The 19538-nt window shown below is 38.8% G+C and overlaps 1 protein-coding gene across 1 annotated transcript; it reads right to left on the bottom strand.

The window, feature by feature from the left end:
* Window positions 1-2678: 2678 nt before the first annotated feature.
* Glyatl3 (glycine-N-acyltransferase like 3) lies at window positions 2679-17464 on the bottom strand. Its single transcript, XM_021185697.2, has 6 exons — window positions 17404-17464; window positions 13124-13228; window positions 12114-12221; window positions 10497-10623; window positions 9476-9608; window positions 2679-3224 (listed from the first exon to the last, which is right to left on the bottom strand). The coding sequence occupies exons 2-6, from the start codon at window positions 13199-13201 to the stop codon at window positions 2798-2800; spliced, it is 873 nt and encodes a 290-aa protein (XP_021041356.1). The 5' UTR covers window positions 13202-13228; window positions 17404-17464; the 3' UTR covers window positions 2679-2797.
* Between the last annotated feature and the right edge of the window lie 2074 nt (window positions 17465-19538).

The following is a 19538-nucleotide window of genomic DNA, read 5'->3' as shown; positions in this document are numbered from 1 at the left end:
ATTTTTTTTAATTTATTTTATGTATATGAGTGCTCTATCCGCATGTATGCCTACATGCCAGAAGAGGGCATTAGAACTCCTTATAGATAGTTGTAAGCCATCACATTGTTTCTAGGAATCAAACTCAGGACCTCTGGAAGAAGTGGTGCTCTTAACTGCTGAGCCATTTCTCTCCAGCCCCCAGAAGAAATTCTTTAAGTGAGAAAATAAAGGCCTATAAGCTACCAGTCCTCCCCCACCCTGTCCTTCATCCAGGTAATTCTCCATACATTCACACATTCCTTAAATATGATCGAAACAGGGTTGAAAGTTGAACAACTGTATTCATCTTGGTTCCATCTAAGATAGAATGACTAGTGCAGAGAAGCTACATCCATGAAGTCTCACCAACATGGATGCCTAAAAAAAGATCTAAACAAGGACAGCATCAGCAGACATGCTAGCTTGCGGGGAGGGGATCTCATGGGTCCACATGCTTAGACAAACAACTGTAGGAAAACAAGAAATGCTGAGGGTGGGGGAAATAGTCTTCAGGGAAGAGCACCCCCAATTGGTTATCCAATACTAAATTACCAGCCTTAAAATCATATACATATTGGTAGCATTATAGGAACTGAACAGGTTGTATTTATATATTTAGAAATATGTGTGTGTGAATAAAATTTAAGCAAAAGAGACCATGGATTTGAGAGTTCAGGCTACTCTGGAAGGGTTAGGGGAAATAAAGGGAAAGGGGGAAATAATATGATTATATTTTAATTTAAAAATATAACAATTAATAACTGGGTAAATGTACAATTTGAAATGAACAGACTTGGGCTATGGTCATGACTTTGCCACTTACACCATGAATAATTTTTTGAGAGCGAATACATCACTAACTGAGAACTTTTATAAGAGAAGAGTTTATCTGTTCCAAAGATTACATTATATACATACAGTGATGTACTTATCAGTATATAGTTAAATGCTTAATGAGTAGTAGGTCAATTATCATTAGGAAGAAACAAAGCAATAATTTTACCACCAAGAATGAGGCAGGTACTACTCATGTTGAGTCAGGGCTAAAGATAATGAGCATCTCAAGGGCAGAAATTAGACCATGTTCTCCCAAGAGTCTTATGGGCACCTCTTACTTCCCTCTGGTACTAAGGATGAGTTTCTAGGTAACCAATAGCTAAGGATGACCTAAGAATAAATCCACCCTCAAGAAGTCTTACTTGTTACTCAATTTTGCCACACATCAACCACTTTGTCTCCTTTCTCAGAGTAAACACCAAAAAAAAAAAAAATGGATTTTGACTTATTTTGTTGTTACGATTTTGTAAGTTCCATGGGATAGGGAAGCAGAAATTTGTATACAGCAAAGTTAACTTTAGTGAGTCTACATAAATTCAGCATTGCATTTTTGTCTGCTCTTATCATACTGTTTTCCTTTTTCTTTATGGATTTTGAAAAACACATATGCCCAGACCAATGGAAAGTAAACAGAAAGCAATGATAACAGTGAGATGATTTATCAGGTAAAGGGTGCTGGCCACTGAGTCTGACAGCTGGAGTTTGATCTCTGAGATCCACACAGTGGAAACAGAAAACCAACCTTACACATTATCTTCTTCCTTTTTTCTTTTTTTTTGCCTGCCAAGTCCTGGGATTAAAGGCCTGCGCCACCACTGCCCAGCTACACATTATCTTCTGACTTACAAACAGACACCAATAACCTCAAAAAGAAGAAACACAACAATAAAATGAAACAAAGCATTAATTTAATTATTTAAGAACTAAAATCAAAAGTTCTGGCTTTTCAGTATTGATCATATTGAATGTAATCTTGAAGTCTTTATTGTTTCTAGATCTCAGATTTCTTCAATGTAATAAGATTAAAATTGAATGTAATATATTTTCTAGGATCATAAACATATGCCTACAGAAAATATATATGTCATATATTTTATATGCCGTTTTTTTATAACCTTGTTCACGCCCCAGTGTGAATTTCAGATGTTTATGAAAAAGCAGATTGTAATCCAGGTGGCTGAAACAGCGAACTGGGTCAGGTCTGGTCTTCTGATGGCAGTTGTTCATGAAGCCAAGGCAAATGAGAAGGAAAAATTGGGAAATGCAAATTCTCAGTTCCCACCAGGTGCTCATTCCATCCGGGGTGGGGGATGGGGCGGTGGAGTGGGGGGCTGTGAGGGATGAATCTGTGCTGGAACAACTGTGCCGAAACCTTTCCTCTCGGATAAATAGGAACCTGTGGGAACAAATGAACGCTCCCAGGGAAGAACTGTAGTTTAAAGTCACAGTCTGCATCAGCACCTAGTCATCGAAGGGGAAATGGCTGAGAGGTTAGTGACAAAGCCTTCAGCTGGAAGCTGGCAGGGGTGCATTGATAGTTGGGGAGGATGGAGCAGGAGGTCAAAGGCCCCAAATTAAAATACTCATTTTCATGCGGTCTTTGAACATTAGGGCAACAATGGCTGGTTTTAAAGAATTCTTCCCTGCAGTGACTCCTAACAGAATCTACACCCTCTATTCTGAGACAAAGCTACAAAGCTTCAAAGCTACTAACTTTCCCTGAAGTTCTTGGTGATGGAAATCTGATATGCAAACAGTTGGCGGGGGCGGGAGGGGGGGGTAGTGGTGGAGGGGGTGGTGGTGGTGGTGGTGATCTTGCATGCCTTTTCCAGGCCCTTTTCAATTCCACAGGCTTCTCTTGGTTTAATTCCCACCTCACTGGTAGCTAAAAGGGATTTCTATTAAGGGAAAGTAAGAACTTTCATGGAATATCTTCGAGCTAAAGGTGAGCTTGTCTAGAGAAAGCTGCAGGGGTCAGAATAAGCCTGTGGAAACGACAAGGCAAGAACTCAGCTTGGACACTCTTCAGCAGGTTTATGGAAGCCAGGTTGTCATCCAGGACATTTCCCTGGGAAGGGAATCCCCTGCTTTGCAACTTCCTGGCCAGCGTGAGGGCCACCAGTCGGCTGTAACCTTTCCTGCGATGGTCAGGCAGGGTGTAGCCATGACACATAGTGGCAAACTGATCTGTGATACCCCAGGATACTGGGTTTCCCTTTTCATCACGCACACACACGCTGGGAAAGCAGGCGATGAGATTGGCCAAGTACCGCAGGCACTGCTGGTTGCCACCACGTGACCAAGTCCGGTTGAGAAGATCTGCATCTGAGACACTCAGGTAGGTCAGTCTCGGGGTTGGCCCGGTTCTACAAGAAAATGGCAGGAGAGGAGGAGGAGGAGGAGGGCCCATCAGAGTTACATGATTACCAATAAGTACTCATTTTCTAACGATTTAAAATTAAAAATCCAAGACTCTGTCTGGCATTTTCAAGAATTTAGAACCTAAGCACTTCCCAGTTAAAAGATAAATTACTCTTGTCAAATTTAGTTTTATGCCTGCTTGTCAGTCAGCTCTGTGAACTGAGGTGTGGCCAAGGCTGCTTCTACACCTTCATTCTCTAGGAGAGGAAGTACAAGTTAGTTTAGGTTTGGATTTTTACGTACTGACACAGAAGGATAGCAGACACTTAGGGTTCAGCCAGTTATAAGAAGGCAGCTGGGGAGAAAGTGGGGAAAAGCCTTGAAGATATGGGCACAGGGGAAAAATTCTTGAATAGAACAGCAATGGCTTGTGCTGTAAGATCGAGAATTGACAAGTGGGACCTCATGAAACTGCAAAGCTTCTGCAAGGCAAAAGACACCATCAATAAGACAAAAAAAAAAACACCAACAGATTGGGAAAGGATCTTTACCTATCCTAAATCAGATAAGGGACTAATATCCAATACATATAAAGAACTCAAGAAGGTGGACTCCAGAAAGTCAAATAACCCCATTAAAAAATGGGGCTCAGAACTGAACAAAGAATTCTCACCTGAAGAATACCGAATGGCAGAGAAGCACCTGAAAAAATGTTCAACATCCTTAATCATCAGGGAAATGCAAATCAAAACAACCCTGAGATTCCACCTCACACCAATCAGAATGGCTAAGATCAAAAATTCAGGTGACAGCAGATGCTGGCGAGGATGTGGAGAAAGAGGAACACCCCTCCATTGTCGGTGGGATTGCAAGCTTGTACAACCACTCTGGAAATCAGTCTGGTGGTTCCTCAGAAAATTGGACATAGTACTACCAGAGGATCCAGCAATACCTCTCCTGGGCATATATCCAGAAGATGTCCCAACTGGTAAGAAGGACACATGCTCCACTATGTTCATAGCAGCCCTATTTATAATAGCCAGAAGCTGGAAAGAACCCAGATGCCCCTCAACAGAGGAATGGATACAGAAATTATGGTACATTTACACAATGGAGTACTACTCAGCTATTAAAAAGAATGAATTTATGAAATTCCTAGCCAAATGGATGGACCTGGAGGGCATCATCTTGAGTGAGGTAACACAATCACAAAGGAACTCACACAATATGTATTCACTGATAAGTGGATATTAGCCCAAAACTTAGGATACCCAAGATATAAGATACAATTTGCTAAACGCATGAAACTCAAGAAGAATGAAGACTAAAGTGTGGACAATATGCCCCTTCTTAGAATTGGGAACAAAACACCCATGGAAAGAGTTACAGAGACAAAGTTTCAAGCTGTGATGAAAGGATGGACCATCTAGAGACTGCCATATCCAGGGATCCATCCCATAATCAGCTTCCAAACGCTGACACCATTGCATACACTAGCAAGATTTTGCTGAAAGGACCCAAATATAGCTGTCTCTTGTGAGACTATGCCGGGGCCTAGCAAACACAGGAGTGGATGCTCACAGTCAGCTATTGGATGTATCACAGGGCTCCCAATGGAGAAGCTAGAGAAAGTACCCAAGGAGCTAAAGGGATCTGCAACCCTATAGTTGGAACAACATGATGAACTAACCAGTACCCCGGAGCTCTTGTCTCTAGCTGCATATGTATCGAAAGATGGTCTAGTGGGCCATCACTGGAAAGAGAGGCCCATTGGACTTGCAAACTTTATATGCCCCAATATAGGAGAATGCCAGGGCCAAAAGAATGGGAATGGGTGGGTAGGGAAGTGGGGGGCGGTATGGGGGACTTTTGGGATAGCATTGGAAATGTAATTGAGGAAAATATGTAATAAAAAATATTAAAAATTAAAAAAAAAAGAAGGAAGCTGACCTGAATTCCTCCCAAAGGAGGCAAATAGCTAGCTGTTGCCAATCAAGTGCCCCACTTGCTATCACCTGAATGGTGGAGTGTTGGAGTCCTTTGATTTTTGAGTGCTGTCAGATTCTTGAATCATGCCTTGCACAAACAAGCTAAGATACAGTTAACATACACATACATGCTTACATTATTATTATTATTATTATTATTATATTAGTTAGAGTTGTCCTTAAAAGACCTTCATGAAATCTTAGGCACTGCAAACCTTTGAGCTCTAATATTTTGGTATTAAATGATATTCTAGCATTCAGGATCCTTATTCCCTTGCATAGCCAAGGCTAACAAATGAATACAAGTCAATATGCATACGAACATTCTCTGGAAGAATTGACTTTGCCAGACTTTCCCCTGGGCTACTCTTTGCAATGGCCAGTCTTTTATCCAGGAGGGAAGGGAGAAACTGTTTTAGGGTTTTTCAATTCACCTTTGAAATACTTCAAGGAAAGGGCAGAGGACATGGAACACAAATATTACTACAAACAGAAACATAGCCAAGGTATGCATTTCAGTGTGCTGCACATTTGTACCAGAAGGACCGAGTATGAATAGAGTTTACAACTTGAGTATGGCTTTGGGGTTAAAGAAAAAGAAAAGTCTATGAGAATAAACTAGAATAAGTCCTATGGCCTTCTCATGCGCAGGGATATTTTAAATAAGATACAGAAATATGAGAGAAAAATGTAAAAATAGGATTACATCGAAATAAAAGCTTCCAGAAGAGGCAGCTATTCTAGGTATTGTGCCACTAATACAGGGTGAAAAAGCTATGTACAGAAAAAATAATCATAAAGGAAAACCCTGCTGAATGGGTAAAAGCACTTGCAAGTTATACTTGTCTATAATCTACCCTGGTGTCTAATATCCAGGCCAGAAGGAATGAAAGAAACCCAATGGGGATAAAACTAAATAATCCAACTTAGAAATGAATAATAGGCCTACAGAGACTGTTTTCAAAATAAGGTATACACGGCCAAGAGATAGATGTAAAAGAAAACTGTGAATCAAACACACAATGAGACTTCACCTCACAGGAGTCAGAATGATTCTTTTTGTTTGTTTGTTTGTTTGCTTGTTTTTTGTTTTTTGCTTTTCGAGACAGGGTTTCTCCATAGCCCTGGCTGTCCTGGAATTCACTCTGTAGACCAGGCTGGCCTCGAACTCAGAAATCCTCCTTCCTCTGCCTCCAGAGTGCCACGCCCGGTTAGAATGATTCTTATCCAAAAGTCAAAATGGGAAAAGGAGTCATGCTGATGGGAAAAGGAAACCTTTATTCAGCACTGTGAGCAAGGTAAATTAGTGTGGCTTCCGGGGAAAACAGGAGAGAAAGTCTTCCAAAAATGACATCTATAATATGATCAAGCAATCCTATTACTAAGGGTATACCTAAAATAATAAAACCAGTGTGCAGTAGAAGCGTCTGAAGACTCTGTTGACCACAGCACGCTTCACAATAAGCAAGACACAGATTCATGTTAAGTGTTTATGAACAATGTGACATATACACAACAAAATAGTGTTTATCTTTAAAAAGAAGATTGAATCTTATCATCTGTAAAATATGGATGGGAGTGTTACTATATTAATCAAAATAAGTTAAGTACAGGAAGACAAAAAGTACCCCACACAATCTCACTTACATGAAAATCTAAAATCATAATCTCTAGGAAGCAGAGATTGGAACAGTGACTAGCAGAGGTTAGAGAAGCTAGAGGGAGACAGATTTTTCTTTTAAGAATCTTTGGGGGCTGGAGAGATGGCTCAGAGGTTAAGAGCACTGACTGCTCTTCCGAAGGTCCTGAGTTCAATTCCCGGCAACCACATGATGGCTCACAACCATCCGTAGTGAGATCTGGCGCCCTCTTCTGGAGTGTCTGAAGACAGCTACAGTGTACTTACATATAATAAATAAATAAATCTTTAAGCAAACAAACAAAAAACAAAAACAAAAACAAACAAACAAAAAGAATCTTTGTCATGGAGGCACATGCCTTTAGTCTCAGAAGTCTGGAAGCAGAGGCAGGTATATTTCTGCCTTTGAGGTCAGTATGATCTACAGAGTGAGTTTCAAGTCAGCCAGGGCTACACACCGAAACCCTGTGTGCAACTACCACCACCGGAAACAAACAAACATACAAATAAACAACAAAAAAGCAAAAACCCCAAATCCAGAACCAAACCAACAAAGACCTCTCTGCCCTTTTGACACGTATCTCAAAGCTAGGATTATGGATGACCTGTGTACTGTTCTGTTTCAATTAACTGAATGGTGTGTAGCGTTCCTAGGGTAGTTTTCTGGGTGTATGTGAAAGAGTACCTCTGTGCTGGGGGAGAGTTTTTCCTTTCAATGTTTGTGTGCACGCAAGGTTTCCATATCATGAAAACATAAAACAAACTCCTAGTAATTTCCTCTGACTTCCTGTGACTTTAAAGCTAGTCTATGCTAACCAGTTCCTTCAACACCTACCTTAGGGAGCAGAGAAACTAACATGCACAGAGGCAGGCAGTTTGTAACTGATCTTGTTCCATTCTTTTATAAAAGAAAGAAAGAAAGAAAGAAAGAAAGAAAGAAAGAAAGAAAGAAAGAAAGAAAGAAAGAAAAAAGATACTATACCCAAATTCTTTAATTAATTAATATTTTACAAAACTGTGTGTGCATGTGTGTACATATATATGCATACATATGCATATATGTGTATATATGTATGTGTATGTTTGCTATGGTTTGTATATGCTTGGCCCGGGGAGTGGCACTATTAGGAGGTATAGCCTTGTTGGAATAGGTGTGTCACTGTGGTGTGGGCCTTAAGACCCTTGTCCTAGCTGCCTGGAAGCCAGTCTCCTAGCTGCCTTTGGATCAACAGGTGGAACTCTTAGCTCTTATATCCCCATGTTGGCCTGAACACTGCCATACTCCCACCTTGATGATAATGGGCTGAACCTCTGAACCTGTAAGTCAGCCTCAGTTAAATGTTGTTCTTTATACTAAAACTATATATATATGCGTATGTTTACATGCATATGCATACATATATACATGTGTATGCATACACATGTATTACATTGGTATATATATTGGTGTATATATAGGTATATAGGTGTATACACACACACCCTATATATATGTGTGTGTGTATATATATAGTTTTTTTCAAGACAGGATTTCTCTGTATAGCTCTGGCTGTCCTAGAATTCCGCTGTAGACCAGATTATCCTCCAACTCAGAGAGATCTGCCTGACTCCGTCTCCTGAGTGGGATTTAAGGTATGCATCACCACAGCTAGGCTCAAACTTAAGTATTCGTGCTAGCATCAAAGGCACTTTACCTGAATGACTTGTCTCTCTAGCTCCTAAACCCTAATGTTTGAGCAGAAATGAGGTCCAGGAAGAAGAAACCGAAGGGAAGATAGTAATGACAGAGGAAGGCCTCAAACAAGAGAGAAGAAGCAATGGAGACACACACTGTCATGTGTTTTCAAGGACTGCCTTCTCATGCTGTACTCTTTGTGATCAGTTGCTGGCCTCAGAACTCAGTTGTGTTTTATTTCAACTCTGATAAAAATAGAATAATAGCTGGGTGGTTGTGGCACATGCCTTTAATCTAAGCACTCGTGAGGCAGAAGCAGGTGAATCTGTGAGTTCAAGTCCAGCCTAGTCTACAGAGCAAGCTCCAGGATAGCCATGGCTACACAAATATAATCTGTCTTGAAAAACCAATGTAAATAGAATAGAATAGAATACAATATAATACAACACAATACAATACAAAAATGATCGTTCTACTTTAGAAGCCCATGGAAGGAAAGGAAGAGGGATATATTTCAGATATTTAGTCCCTTGTACTTGAAAGCTCAACATAAATCTGGAATATACCTCTAGCTTTAACAACAGAGACTCAAGAACTTTGGACTCCAGTCCACAGAGATTTTTTAGAATTCATTTTTGAAGGAGTAAATCAAGAAATGATTTCTGTATAAATACTCTGTTTATTACAAAGTGAAGTTTTCATGATCTCAGTCACTATAGACAAAGACACTGATTTGATTTTCAGAGAAATTACAAATCATGAAGCACAGGAAAGAGGAAGAATACATAAACACAAAGAACACACTGAAAACACACACACACACACACACACCCTCAGCTCAGTGCCTCAGTCCAAAAAGCTTAACTAGTCTTTAACAATAACAGGTACATTAGTATTGTTGTCTGGACTTGTAACAATAAACCCAGCCCCCAAAGTAAAACTTGGCTTACATACAGGAAACTGTGGTCTGGCACAGATGAAACAGGAGAAAAATGGACAGCCTTGAAGGAAGTCAACTTTATATCCAAATCTAACAGCCTTGCTTTGGCAGCAGCTTTGGAAGCAGCATATAATTCACTTTGCAACCCTGGATAGCAATAGACACAAAAATGACAATCATGGTATTTGATGAAAATATATTTATTTTAGCATTTATATGCCAAATATCAATTCTGCCGGTTTACTACTCTGTCATGTCTTAACCAGAATATAGTTAACTATGTATGTATTACTTTAGGTGTTGCCTACCTCACCTACACATATAAATATATAATATAATATGGTAAGGTGTGATGTTTAGATTCAGCTTGAGAACCTAACATCAGTTGGGAAGAGAATCTCAGTAAGGATTGCCTTATGTGGGTTTTGGCCTGTATTCAAGTCCTTGTGGTATTGTCTTACATTAATGGATGTGGGGAGAACCAGGCCACAGTGGGTGGCACCATGCAACAGGCATGGGGCCTGAACTGTTTAAGAGTAGAGAAATCAACCTGATTATAAAAGCAACTAAGCAATGAGCATGTGTGTATGTGTGTACACACTCATTTCTCTGCTCTTAACTATGGCTGTGATGTTGGAAGTTCCTGCCTTGACTTTGCCCTAATGATGGATGATGACCAGGAGTTATTAGCAGAAATAAACTCCTTTCTTCCATAAATTGCTTTTTGTCATGGTATTTTATCACCCAAATAAATGAGATTAGGGCACAAGGCCCCAGTTTTTCTTCCATTTCCACAATAGCCATTATGGTATCCCCGGTGTAGCTTGTTGCTAGCGAAATCTCAACTCCACACATTTCTCACAGCTATACTACATTATTTACACACTTTCACTTCATATTTACTCAATGGTGTTCTAGGAATTACTCCCCCCCATGCAGTCTCCATGAAATGTTTTTTCTATACCTCTCCCAGTATACAGGATAAAAAAGGAATAAATTATGAGTATATCATGTATGTCTTGAACTTGATCTTACCTTGTATTTGAAAAACTTGGTCCCAGTTAATAACATCACATTCTTCCAATAGCTGTTGGTAAGCTCTGATATCTTTGTAGAATACAGCATATGCATTAGTGTAATGGTCAAGGTTATCTGTCTCAGCCTAGGGCAGAAGACATAGTCATGAATACAACACCAAAGCATATCTTCTGGTTAATCCATGTCTTAGAATGATTAGTTATCATTACTGTCTAGCTAATTTTCTATTTCCCAAATTAGCTACCTGGAAACAGAAAACAAAGAATGAGACTAATAAACTACCCTGAGAAAAATAAAAATGTTGTGATTATTTTTCCTTGATTTTTTTTTCTTCTAAAACTAAGAAAGTTATTTCAAGTTTCGAGGATTTAATTTATATAAATAAAAATTGTAGTGGCCTGCAAGTTCAGTCTGAGCTGAAAGGTTGTTGAGAGTCTGAGGCAGGAGAATTGCTTGATTATAAGAGGCCAGGTGGGGAATATTAAGACTCCATCTCAAAGCAAAACAACAATAACAAAAGAAGAATAGGATGTTTGCTGGAAATGTAGCTCAGAAGCAAAGCAGGTAGCTAGCATAGGCCAGACTCTAGTTCTTGTAGTTTGCTTACTGTTTCTGTAATAAAACATTCTGACCAAAAAGTGACTTGAGGTGGGGTGTTTGGCCTATACTTCCTAGTCACAATCCATTACTGACGGAAGTCAGGCAGCACCTGAAGAAGATATGAAGGAATGTGTTTGCCTGGCTCGAGTTCAGCTGGTTGTAGTCTATAGTCAGAGTATCCCATTTTGAAGCTTGGGCCTTCCCATACCAATCATCACAGACATGGTAATAGACTGAGCAGGGTCTCAGTTAATACTGCCTCAGGTGATTCTAGAACACATCAAGTTAACAGCTAAAGCTAATTAGGAAACATTGCTATAACCCCTAGTGACACACACACACACACACACACACACACACACACACACAAATACAAACAGAAAAGGTAAAATTCAGTGAGAACAATAAAAGAATGATGGCTCTCAGTCTTCCTAATATGGAGAGTGACTCATCTTTGATCACTTGAGGTTCACTTTGGCTTCACAGGCATGATGAGACCTCATTCTACTGACTTCTTTACATTGTCTCAATAGTTGTTCAAATACCCAAATTCATCAGTCATAAGAAATCCTTATTCAGTGAAGGAGCTAGTATATGCATATTGCATGCTTCATCTTCTAGAGACTATAAGGAAGTAAGGGCACACTTGCATGCTAGCAGTCTTCCATGTCTGAGTCTACAAAGCAATCAATAACGATCTAGCGATGAAATGCATATTTGTTATTATAATGGTCATACTATTCCCTTTATCTTTCCAGGTGGTGCTAAATTTACTTTTAGCTTTTAAATCGTTATAAAACAATGTATTTTATGAACATTGGTGTTCTTCCTCCATGGAGGTCTGTGTGAGGGTGTCAGATCTCCTGGAACAGGAATTACAGACAGTTGTGAACTGCCATGTGGGTGTTGGGGATTGAACCCGGGTACTCTGGAAGAGCAGGCAGTGCTCTTTAGCATTGAGCTATCTTTCTAGCCCTACTTTTTACTTTTCTTATTTGCCTTTCAGCACTGTACCTCTCTCTCTCGCCGGGTGATGATAACTTTGAAGTTTGGCCATGAATCCAATACCACTTCCTTTTGAAAGGGATTTCCACGATTTATGTTCATCACTGCTCCATAAACCTGAGCCGGAGAACCAGAGAGAAGACAGTTATACCACTTGCCATTCCAGATGCATGCCATCTTCCAGCTGTACTCAAAATCACTGTCCTGAGAGAGGAAGTATAGATACAGTCTTTCACACACGTAGACAGTATGGATTTCTTTAGCACTGCATTTTAAAGATGCTCATCGAACTGATTGTCACTAAAGTGCTGATATCCTATAATCCTAAAGAAGCTGAGAGAATATGTGGTAAGTACCAATTAATATGAGGGTAATATGGGAAGCTGTTTTGTAGCTTTCTCATCTTTTCCCTTCACTAAGAAAAATGTCTGTCTTAAAACCATGCACACACAGAACTGGTCAAAGTTGTAACAGGATTCTTGAGCTAATGTTCATAGCTGCTTCTTGTTCTTGTTCTTCTTGTTGATCATCTTCTTCCTCTCCTCATCCTCCTCTTTCTTCTTCCTCTCCTTCATCATCACCAAACAGAAAACAACCTTTCTGTCAACTCAAAGGCAACTTCACTTCTCACAGCAGCCCTATTTTTACATTTCTTACAATTTTTGATTTATGGCATCGTTCACACTGGCATGGAGTACTCAGAAGGTACCCTTGGGTTTTTGATTGATGGCTTGAGTGGTGAAGAGGTAACAAACCTACATCTACACCTCAGTCTTCAAGCATATTCTCCATCAAGGCCAAAACATTCACAGTCTTCTACCATTTAAAACACTTTGCCTCGGAAATAACATAATCTACAATTTCCCTAAAGAGTCCTCTAGAGAAACAGAAGGATGATGGGAGCAGACTGGGAAACCAACATGTTTTCATCAAAGAAGAGCAGGAACAACCACAAGTCTGACATTATCAATCGATTAACTCAACAAAAAAACTTAGTAGAATTATCAGGCTTAGACTACCTTGAGTGATTCAGGAAAGTGACTCTTCAACATATTCTCCAGTATGAATAATTTGGTGGAGCACTTTAGCACCAGCATTGTCTCCACAGTTATATACCTCTGCACCTAATGAGGAAATTGAAGATAGACATTTAACTTTTGCTTATTAACACTGCCTATTAAGATATCTACTGGGAATATGCTTGTGGTGATGTTTTCTTTGGGTATAACACTGATGCTTCCTTTGAAGAGGAATAAAAGCAGAAGATAGGAGGCTGCAGGATAAGTAAACCTGCAACTATATGGAAGTGGGGATCACTAGACACAACCCTTTAGAGTGGGCTACAGATCCACTGCATTCTTATCATTTCCAGCAGGGAACTTGCAAGAGTTCGGATATCACATTTATGTATGTTCTCTTTCAGTTAGTTTCCCTCAAATAGCTTGTTGGTAGCAAGATGGAAGGGTCTGGCTGGTTTATTGTTTTTCTTTAGGTCGCCTGCTATGTAAGTTCCATGTTATAGAAGAGAACTGTAGACATCTATGGACCAATGAAGAATGAGAATAGAGAAATAACTGGGTTGTACACTTTAAACTCAAATAAAAACCCAAACTCCTTCAGAGACAGTGGTCTCTCTAGCTCTGCAAGGCCCTTCCTCTACTGAAGGAACTGTCATGCTTGGCAATGAACTTTACCTTTGGTTTGTTCTGCACTCGTCCCTGTCCCATAATTGAAGGATAGAATGAAACCACCTGCTACCTATACCATTCCCTAAAAACAGGCAAAATATAAATGCTGAGGTTTTATCTTTTACTGTCTATTGTCATGCTAAGCATGGCCCACAAGACCTAAAGTCTGCACTTAGCCCTTGGGATCTTGCCCCCAAGTTAATTCTGGTTGGTGAATAAAGATGCTGACAGCCAATAGCTTGCAGAAGAGACTTAGATGGGGTTGAGATTCCCTGGGCTTGTGAGAAAGAACACCACAAGGAAAGAGTAAAAAGCAATCATGGAAACAGAACATACAGGAGGGAGGAGAGTAGCCATATGCTAATGGCCAAGAGAACATGGCCCAGAGGGCTGCCAAACTGGGTTAAGAGCAGCCCAGATGGAACATAGTAAATAGTAGGTAATGACTTGGGGTTATAGAAAGTAGATTCTAAGAACATGGAGGGAAAGGCAGATGCCCAGTTATTGGCTGCTTAAGGCTATTTAAAATTATTAAGGCTGTGTTTTTCATCCAGGATCATAAATGGTCTAAGGCCAGGAAGAAACCGAGCACTGGAATTTTTAATATTTTTACTATATATATGTAGAATAATTAAGTTGAAATTAAAGTTCAGACAAATGTGAAGTAAGATAAAAATAAAAATAAATAGAGCTAAGATAAAGGTTGGTTTACAAACATAAAATATGGTCTTACAGAGATAATCTGTTTTATTCCTAGATTCAGAATGTTATGACCACCTGCCTTCTAATTAGGATTCATTTGTAACCCACAAATCAACACTCGCAATGTGGTAGCAGTTATCTGTGGATGTGCAAAAAGCAATAAAAACCTATTTCCTGACACACATTTCCAGTTAATATTCAAGTGAACCTTATTGTTCTATTTCACATCTTATAATGCAAGCAACGGTCACCATTTCGTGCTTTTACTTACTTAACTAAAAAAGACTTTGGTGCTTTTTGTTGGCATTTTTGATGTTTCAAATGTGATGATAAACAATGAATAGTAGAGTGCCTGGCCCTATAAGGCACACCTCTATATCACCCTCTCCAAGACTTGGTGGATATCATAGGAGAGTGGGCAGGAAGAAAGAACCAGCTGATGGGAGATAGGAAGCAAACAATGCGGTTTTCTGTACAAGATTGGGCCTGTCAGCATTTCATCATGGATGGGAGTGAGAGGCTCCATATTTGCCTGATAGATGGTTGGCAATTAACAGTTGGTAAGGGAGGGTGTGCCATTTTCTTCAGTAGTGTAGCTATGATCAGAGGCAAGGAACTCTAATTGAATGCAGTAGCCATACACAATCAGAAAACAGGAAAGTAGGAGCTGGACTTAAGGGTTCCAGTAGGAGAAGAAGGGGGATGACAGAGAGGAATTGCAGACCCAGCAGACAAAATACAGTTCACGACAAAATAAATGAAACTGTCTAGCAATTAAAAAAAATTAAAAAGGCTCATAGGCATAATCCATAAGCATTGCTTTCATATTCCCTTGGTGTAAAAAGGCTGTGATCTCTTGGAGGAAAAACATTCTGTAAGCATTGTTCATGCATGTGTTTCAGTGTTGTTGATCAGTTCATGAGAGCCAATGACTAATACTGAATAAACAAGAACACACCAAGTGACATTATGTAGTACTGTGAATGAAAACAAGTCTCCTAGGAACCTACCTCACTACCAACTAAATCCATATTCCATATGACTTTACAGATTGAGACTCCTCATGAGAAATGAGAAGCTGAGAGTTCACATTTGACACTAAACTTTACCTGATTAGGTACTGCTTCAGTTGTCTATAAAATCACCCCATGCTCTTTTCCTGTCCGTTGCTTGCTTTTGCATGTCTGCCATCTCTACACTACAGTCCAGTGCTCTATCATCAAAGCTTCCCTCCATCAGGTATCAGTCTACCTTCTAGGCTAAGCTCTTGGAACTGACAAGTCAGTCAGGGAAACCAATTAAAAGCAGATACTTCCCAGGGTCTTAAACACATAATACTAATTTTAACACACAAGATGTGAAAATGCCTGATCAGAAAACAGTGATTATTTTCATAGGTGATGACCTATGAAATTAAATGTGAAGCTTTGGTTAATGCCACAAAACAATATGAAAACTCCCATAGATGAAGAAAACATTTTTACACATTTTAATTTTTATGTATGTACACATATATACATAAATATATATTGTTACATCATAATATACATCATGACAACTACTAAGTGTTAAAGTTATGTAAAAGGAATGCTATATTCTTCCTAGTCTATTACATGTCTCTAAAAATCAATATATGTTCTAGAGGTTAAAACCCATTTTTAAACTTCTATCAATAGGCACACAGAGAAAGAAAAACAAGTTTTTCAAGTTGTAAAAACTCGAGTTTCTTCATGGACATTAAGCATTTGGCAACACAGAGAAAGACTTGGAAGTTTTTCCTGATTTAATTGTACAGACAAAACATTACTTTCTTTTGGAAAATGATTCTTTTTTTTTTTTTTTTTAATAAAAAAAAGTAAAACAGGATTTGTTTTCTTGATGGCACACCATTTGCAACACAATGGCCGGCATTTTGTTTTCTTTGCTATAATTTTCATGGAGAGTTCATATGAACATAATCACCTACTACCATAAATCATGCAATCCAGTTTTCAAAATTTGCAGAAATTGCAGCAGTGTGATGGATGAAGCTTTCTTTGGGAAAACTACCTTCTTTACAATGTTATCTCAGCTGCTGGTAAATCTTAAGTTTCAATTATTAATTTAAATTAAAAAAATTTTTTTTCAAGGACTACTCTAACAAGTTCCCACAATCTGAGCCATGTAACAGAACAGAAGTTTATTATACAACAGGTCTGGAGGGTAGATACTGGAGAAGGGCTTTGGGTAGGTATACTAATGCTCTGGGAAGGGTCCTCTGCTGTTCTAGCCTCTGGAAGTTGCTGAAAGTCGATTCCAGTTTGCAGAACTGTGTTCAGGGAGGCTCCTTGCTGAAGTGAATAGTAATGAACACTAAGCCTCGCAGGGAACAAAACCATTTCCCTTCAGCTGGGAACGGTTTGATTCAGCTCTGATTTCGGATTCTGATATAACTCTCATGTAACAGGAAAACGACCAAAACAAAATAACAACAACAACGACAACAAAACTATCAATGAGATTCACAATTCTTGTGTTTTCTCTCTATGTGGCACTTTAGAGTTGGGGGAAATGAATCAAGATTAAGGTTTAAAATATGACTGTTTTTCTTTCCTTTATAAACAAGGCAAGTTTCTTTTGAGCTCCTGCAACCCACTGCTTGAAATGGTCACATATTAAAGGACTTATAGTACAAATGACATATCTTTTGTTACTCAAGTTAAAATCATACCATAATACAGTTTGAAACTTCATAATGTTTCCTATCAAAAATTTAAAAAGAAAAATGAAACCACACAGAAGTGTTCTTTCCTCTAAACCTAATAATTTATCCTGTCTATAAAAAGTGAATTTTTATCTTTTCTGCATCTTTCATTTTTACCTAATGATAGACTTAATTTTTTTTGGAGGATCCTATTTTCATAACATACCTTGCTGTTGAGAGATCAGTCAGAAACAGGTATTATAGCTGCGTATCCATGCAGAGCTCCTTCTGTGTAAATGGTAAACTTATACGTCAGGGCTACTTTTCTAATTAAGCCTTAGTGGAAAGGGGAGGGAGAGTGGCCACACCTAGAGAAGGGGAGGGATTTATGTAGGGCCTGCTAAAAAATCATCTCAAATGTAGCACTATTTGCAATCCATTTCTTTTCTACCTCATCTAGTTTTATAGTGTGAAATCCAACAAATATGAATCTTGAGTAGATGGCTCTCTACATTTTAGACATATGGCTATCTATTTAACAGACTCTTAATGGATGGAAATAACAAGAGTCCAGGCAAAGGAAGTACAATAGGAAAGTAATATTTGAACTGACTTCTCAAGTATTTTTAAATTAGTTTCAAGAAAATGATTTTGTTGCCCTAAACTTCCAAGGCTATGAAAGTCTAAGAAAAGGACATTTGTGAAACTGAGAGTCGTTCAGAGCATCTCAGCATGTAACATGTTACACACGCCGCCTTAGGAAACTAAGCTGCAGAAATGTGTCCGCAGCATAGGGAGAGTGCTTGCTCGAAGTAGTCACAGGGGAGGATGTTGTTTACTGTCTTAGCTGCTAAACCTAGGTAAGTTAGGAAGGACATTCTCACTGGCCCCAGGAATAATGGAGTAACCAGCAATTGAAAACCACTGATTTGAGAAATTGTTATTTCTCAAATCAATATATAAATTTCTCAAATCAGTATATAAATTACATTCTGCTAAAATGAAGAGTGTTGTATACTGGTATGTTGATACACAAACTTAAGACATGTGAGAGCAATGTATAGCCTTTTTTTTTTGTGGTCCTAAGAGTTTATAAGTAGTTTTTCAGTAAATACTAAGAAACATAGACCTAAAAAATAAACACACACTATTATTGTGGAACTAAAAATGTCTGTAGAGCATCTTGAAAAATTAAAGTTAGAGGTCAGGTTATTTCGTGCCTTTGAGGTAGGAGTGTCTCCCTCAATGTGGACCATATTCTGAACAAGTGCATTCAAAACAAGCTTCTTTCTACTCCTTTCAAGGTTCTTTGTTTTGAGTAACATCAGAACTACTCAGAATGGTTGCTTCTGGCCTGAGGGAAAATAACCCAGGCCAAGTGCACTTCCCAGAAAAACTGAATTGGTTGAAGAGGATTGTTCTGTCGTATGCATCTTGGAGTAAGGCAAGCACTCAACTCCAGACTTGCAGTGTGTGTGTGGTGGGAGTGAACGTAAAATAAATGTAAAGTGGTTTTCCTCAGTAAACACAAGGGATAATTGTGCACTTGACTTATTTCCAGGGAAAAACACAGATCCATGATGCTGTAAGGGGACCCACCGATATTTAATAGTTCCTTACAACTGTAGTTCAGGAAGTTTCAAAGAATTTAAGGTTTCAACTATGTTGTATATGTTCAAATTCTATCATGGACTATTTGTGATCTTTAGACCCTTTACTTTCTGCTTCTTCAGTTATCTGCTAAATGGATGAATTGTATCATGAGGTTTAATTGCCACTGGTTTGTTATGACATTAAATATTGTTATAGGGGAGGAATGAGTTAGTATGCAGGTATACACACACACACACACACACACACACACACACACACACACACACAGTGTCCCAAAGACCCATTTGTCATATTTATCTCATTTGAAAACTTGCAATAATTTTAAGAACTTCCTTAGGAATGAAAATTGTTAAAATTGGCTAAGACATTTTTCCCTATTGGTCCATAATTGAACAATTTCATTTAAAAAAATTCTAAAATAGTATCATTGAATTTGGAAGACATTTTTCACCTTTTTATTTCAATTAGAACTGAATCATTACTATCTTTGTATAATTGCTACAGTAATTTATAGTCCTGTAATAGAGGCTATTTCAGAGGGTAGCAAACTGGGCATGGTGGTGCATGCCTGGAATCCCAGCATTTTCTAATCAGAGCCAGTAAAACTGACAAAAGTTCCAGGTCAGCCTGGACTACAAAGGGAGGCCCCCCCCAAAGAACAAGGAAAAACACCTAAGCCAAGAAATGGCTGTGTAGTGACTTAGTAATAATGAAATGTAGGTAAGAAGGCAGCTTTGTAAGAAAAGC

Source organism: Mus caroli, unplaced genomic scaffold (genome assembly GCF_978045245.1).
Source record: "Mus caroli unplaced genomic scaffold, Mus_caroli_1 scaffold_18, whole genome shotgun sequence".
NCBI lineage: Eukaryota > Metazoa > Chordata > Mammalia > Rodentia > Muridae > Mus > Mus caroli.
The sequence above is the reverse complement of the archived record's forward strand: the minus strand, read 5'-3'. Positions and strand labels throughout refer to the sequence as shown.

Bases quoted from the DNA above. Each gene is read 5' to 3' on its own strand.
- Glyatl3 (XM_021185697.2), bottom strand. From the start codon at position 13,201: ATGCTGGTGCTAAAGTGCTCCACCAAATTATTCATACTGGAGAATATG. The intron at 12,222-13,123 runs GTAGTCTAAGCC...TCTCCGGCTCAG, and splicing joins ACTTTCCTGAATCACTCAAG to GTTTATGGAGCAGTGATGAA. The intron at 3,225-9,475 runs GTATGTAAGCCA...ATTTTCTTGTAG, and splicing joins GTGCCAGACCACAGTTTCCT to AACCGGGCCAACCCCGAGAC.